A 4,907-nucleotide genomic window follows, 5' to 3' on the forward strand; every position below is an offset into this window, starting at 1 on the left:
TCTAGGGTTCTTGTGGCTCTTGTTGGGCTTTTAGTGCAGTTGGTTCCCTGGTAGGACAAATGTTCAGGAAAACAGGCAAACTGGTTCCTCTGAGTGAACAGAACCTTGTAGACTGCTCCTGGTCACATGGCAACAAAGGCTGTGATGGTGGCTTGCCAGATCTGGCCTTCCAGTATGTGAAGGACAATGGAGGCTTGGACACCAGTGCGTCCTACCCGTATGAAGCACTGGTAAGTTTGAGCCTATGCTTTTGCACGAGCTTGGGTTTTACAAACAATTGTGCAGATAGTGGACTGTCCTTAAGAACTCATTTTTCCCATGATGTAATCCACCCCATTATCCTATGTGCTGCCATGAATGTCATCCTTTGCATGCTCATCCCATTCCATGGTTTCTGTATAGCTGTTCCTGCTTCTACGTATATGGAATACAGGCAAACTATTCTACAAATAACAATCTTCTCCACTGTGAAATTTCTTATCTACAGGAATACCTACAGGGTGTTATTGAAGGCACATGAGCTAATTTTTATTAGCCACCGAAATCTACCAGCTTGTCAGGTCCGGTGACATTCTATAGACACATACACTTGGAGAGCCTCAGCAGCAAATGCTGAGTCACTTAAGTGGATATGAGCTCTCAGCTAAGTGTAATTCTGAGTGACTCATGTTCCCCAGGAGGTGGATGGCAATAACCTTTCCTTTTTCTCTTTTGCTTTTCAAAGAATAGAACATGCAGGTACAATCCTAAAAACTCTGCTGCTAAAGTCCTGGGCTTTGTGAGCATCCAGTCTAGTGAAGATGCCCTCATGAAGGCTGTGGCCACTGTGGGACCTATCTCAGTTGGAATTGATACTAAGCACCCATCGTTCCAGTTCTATAAGGGGGGTAAGTGCTCTCTTTACAGAAGAGTTATGCTTCCACCACAGTTCATCAATGTGTCAATGTGTATTTACATAATTATTTTATGTAAATATTTTAAGTTATCGGTGTTACACTCAACGGGAGCAATATTTAACTGTGTTGCTTCTACTTGATGTTAAGGACAGTTTTATGAACATGTGCCCACCATTGTTTTTTAAATAAGCAAGAAGAGGTTTTATGTGACCTAATTTTATTGAGTTTTCTGAAGTTGCTGACTCTTTAAGACTTTAAATAAAGATTCCATTTCTGTAGTTCAGTCTCAGAGGTGCTTCTTGACACCCATATTTTGTGTTTCATGTGGTTTCCGTGTACTTTATAAGCAAGTTGGGGTTTCTTACATCCTCCCAAGCAAGTTTTTTCCTGAGACGTATGCTAACCTATGCTTCCATTATGTAACATGAAAGCTCATGTCTCAAGCCTCAATAACACTGAATCAATCTTGTCTGGGCCTTGAATTTAGAAATTATTGAAGATGACCACAGACACTGTGGGGCCACAGGAGCCTCTCATTTGGCTTTAATTTTACTTTCCAGGCATGTACTATGAGCCAGAATGTAGCAGCACTAATCTGGATCATGCTGTCCTGGTGGTTGGCTACGGTGAAGAATCAGATGGCAGGAAGTACTGGCTGGTCAAGAACAGGTATAAATAGTCAAAAGCACACGTGTTTGAAACACTAAGGGGAAGGAAATTTGCAGGCAGTATTTGGGTGCAGGTTTTAGCATTTATCCCACATATTTTGAATACAGAAGTTTTAGGGTGTGGTAACCATAAGACTCTGACATAGTTTGGAGAGGGTTAAGATTGGATTTGAACCACTGCCAAACGTGGTACTGAGCCAAATGTGGGTGGCTTTTCACCGTCCTTGTGTACTTCAACATCTGTCTCTGTGTTTCAAAGGAGAGTTAATGTAATGAAAGTGCTGCATTGTGTTCTTTCCATTAAATGGGACGCATGTTCTTCTTCCAGCTGGGGTGAAGACTGGGGCATGGATGGCTACATAAAGATGGCCAAAGACCGGAACAACAACTGTGGAATTGCTTCCGATGCTTCTTACCCTATCGTGTAACTGCTGGACAACAAGGAGTGGACGGAGGATGGCGTGTACCAAGGAGGGCTTTCCCCTTCGTGGACCGGCCTCAGCTCTGTGGGCAATGGCAGCTGAATCACTGGAGTTCCATGCTATGGTGTGAATTCTGGGACATTTTATTCCAGTTAAAATCAGCTGGCCCTCTATGGCTGTAAGCAGATTGGCGTTCATGAGCTTTGAATTTTAATTTTTTACAAGATGTAAACAAATTCTATAAAAATCTACATCGAAAAGATTGATGTTGCTTGCTTCTGTTTTGGGTATGGTGGCCTCTCTCACTCAAAAGTGCCCTTGAGTGTGAAAGGTGAAGGTGGTATTTTAGGGGAGACTGGGAGATTCTTTTTGTCATTAGGTCCATATTACAATCTTAATCAGATTTTGAGGTACACACCCTCAACTGTGGTCTCAGAACATGTGTAAAACTTTCAGATTTTGTTGTTGTTTGAAAAATGGTGTCTGTGTAACCTTGATTATAACTCACACAGTAGACCAGACTTCTCTCAAACTCAGAGATCGACCTGCCTCTGCTTCCCCATTGCTGGGATAAAAGACGTGTACTACCATGCCTGGCTTTTTTTTAATGTACATTGGTGTTTTACCTGTGTGTACGTTTGTGTGGGGGTCCCAGTCACTCTAGAACTAGGTTTACAAACAGCTCTGAGCTGCCATGTGCATGCTGGGGATTGAACCCCAGTCCTCTGGAAGAACAGCCAGGGCTCTTAACCCCTAAGCCATCTCTCCAGTCCCAGAACTTAAATTTTTAATCCACATATGTTTGCAAGGCTTAAATTATTTGCCATTATGTGTCAAGATGGCACTTTAGGTTGTCGCGTTGAACGGAACCTGGGTTTTAATCCCCCTTTTTGAAGCATCAGTCCTGTGGCCTGCTGTCACCTTGTAAAAGCCATCTCTCTAGATACATACTTCTACAGTCACAGGATGCTGGCACCCTGAAGTGACGCTTTTGTAACCCTACAGGGCCTCGAAACTCAGAAGCAGGGACCAGCGTACTCTTTCACTTGTCTTAACAGTTACCATTGATAATCTCCTGGCATGCATAACTGATATGTGTGAATCCAGTGAGCCAGCTGTCTCAAAACTGCAGAAGCTTATCCCATCCCCAGGCATTTGGTGCTTGCAAAAAGAAGAAGGAGACCATGCAGATTCAAAAACAGGTTTTCTAAGGAATACAGTTACTCCCCCATTGAGCCTTTAATAAACCCTTCTTCCTGTTTCCTATCATTAGCTACAAAAAAAAATGCTTTGAATTACACATTTGTTCTTTCTTGAACTCTGGTCAGTGAGTGACTGTGACATGTGCCCTGATCATCATGTGACTATAAATGTCACCTCTCTGACATCAAATATATCCTGTTCTATGACATCAAATATATCCTGTTCTAGCTGATTTGGATCACCTAAATCTCATCCTTTGTTTCTTCCTACAAACTTAATTCTTACCTGATTTTAGTAAGGTCCATACAGGGCAGAGCTGAGTAGGACCAAACATCTGGCTCTTTACAGAAAGCATTGCCACTACTGATATGCATGCTGTGCACTGCAGAAAGGTACTATGATGTGAGATTCAGTTTTGAGTGTTGTTGGGAGCAGCCCTGCTTATACACTGAAGGCCTAAAATCAGCCATAGGTGTAAAATCAGCAATAGGCCTGACATACATGCCTGCTAGCACCAAGTCTTGGGTCTCTGTGGAAAAACACTGAAACAGATAGCTGGAAGTTATTGTAAACAGACAGCTTTGGTGGAAGGCTGCCAAGCCTAGTCATAAGGCCTTGTAGATGGGTAACCTTGGTGGATAGTACCAACTTAGATAAAGACAAATGAATCATAGGCGGAGTCATAGTGGTCTGTCCCCTGAACCTTCACCGAGCTGACACTGTTCTGGAAGAGATCTGTACTCCTCCTGAACACCTACACTCCTGTGTCATCCCCTTCCCCACATCCTCCCTTTTTGTGTATATAACCTGTGTGTACAAAAGTAAAAATTACGATCTGATCAGATTATAGACAGGTCGTCATTCCTTTCATCTTTGCCTGCTCCCCCCTCCCCGCTCTCTTTCAGGTGACCTCCCCCGACTCCTGTTTAATGTCCTGCTGGACAGGACAGAGTGTGGGCATATTATCATCCCACTGACCAGAAGACACCTGTGGTAAGATGTAGGACCTGACATCCCAAAAGCCAGAAAGCAGCTGGTCAGAGGGAGGACTATGGAAGTCAGGGGACTACTACAAAAGAAAGACAGACAGACGAGCATGTGCAATGGGCCTGAGGAAGATACAGCCTTGTCCATGGAGGAGAAAGACGGAATGGTAACTATACAGGAAGAGCTTGGGCATGGAGGTGCAGGTGCTGAGTGATGCAGGAAGTGGTCAGAAAGCACAATAGCTCACAGATTGACTGATGATCTGGGCTTTAACCCAGGCCTCTGAGTCAAGCAGGTGTGAGGATTGTCTTAGGGTCAGAACTCCAACTGACATTTCAGACTTCCCTGCCAAGATTCAGGGGAACCTTGAGCCTTGCTAGCATGATGCAAAGACAGCTGGGGGCAGGGGGGAGGAGAAAAAAAGGAGAAAGAAATGGAACTGGAAATCCCTATACAGTTGCTTAAAGCTTATAACTCCAGAAGTGAGTGTCACCTGTCCTGCAAGCCTAGCTTCACGATCAGCTGGAAGGTTCTAGACGACCACTCTTCTGTCCAAATGGCTGGGAGATGAGTTCTCGTTTCCACTGTACCTATGCTGACACTGTTCTCCAGAGCTCTCTCTTCACTGAAGCCTTCGGCCTCTGACTGAAACATGCTTGAGGCTGATAGGAACAAGAATCTCTGTTGCTCCCTATCCCACCCAATCCCCTCCCTCCCTCCCTCCCTCCCTC

The 4,907-nt window shown here is 44.2% G+C and overlaps 1 protein-coding gene across 1 annotated transcript; it reads left to right on the forward strand.

The window, feature by feature from the left end:
• The first annotated feature begins 9 nt into the window (after positions 1 to 9).
• LOC114616131 (cathepsin L1-like) lies at positions 10 to 2,239 on the forward strand. The gene is made up of 4 exons (XM_028761651.1): positions 10 to 230; positions 725 to 887; positions 1,457 to 1,565; positions 1,893 to 2,239. Exons 1-4 carry the CDS (start codon positions 60 to 62, stop codon positions 1,990 to 1,992), a joined length of 543 nt encoding a protein of 180 aa, XP_028617484.1. The 5' UTR covers positions 10 to 59; the 3' UTR covers positions 1,993 to 2,239.
• The last annotated feature ends 2,668 nt before the right edge of the window (positions 2,240 to 4,907 follow it).

The sequence above is a fragment of the Grammomys surdaster genome, unplaced genomic scaffold (genome assembly GCF_004785775.1).
Source record: "Grammomys surdaster isolate TR1022 unplaced genomic scaffold, NIH_TR_1.0 299120, whole genome shotgun sequence".
In the NCBI taxonomy this organism is placed as follows: domain Eukaryota; kingdom Metazoa; phylum Chordata; class Mammalia; order Rodentia; family Muridae; genus Grammomys; species Grammomys surdaster.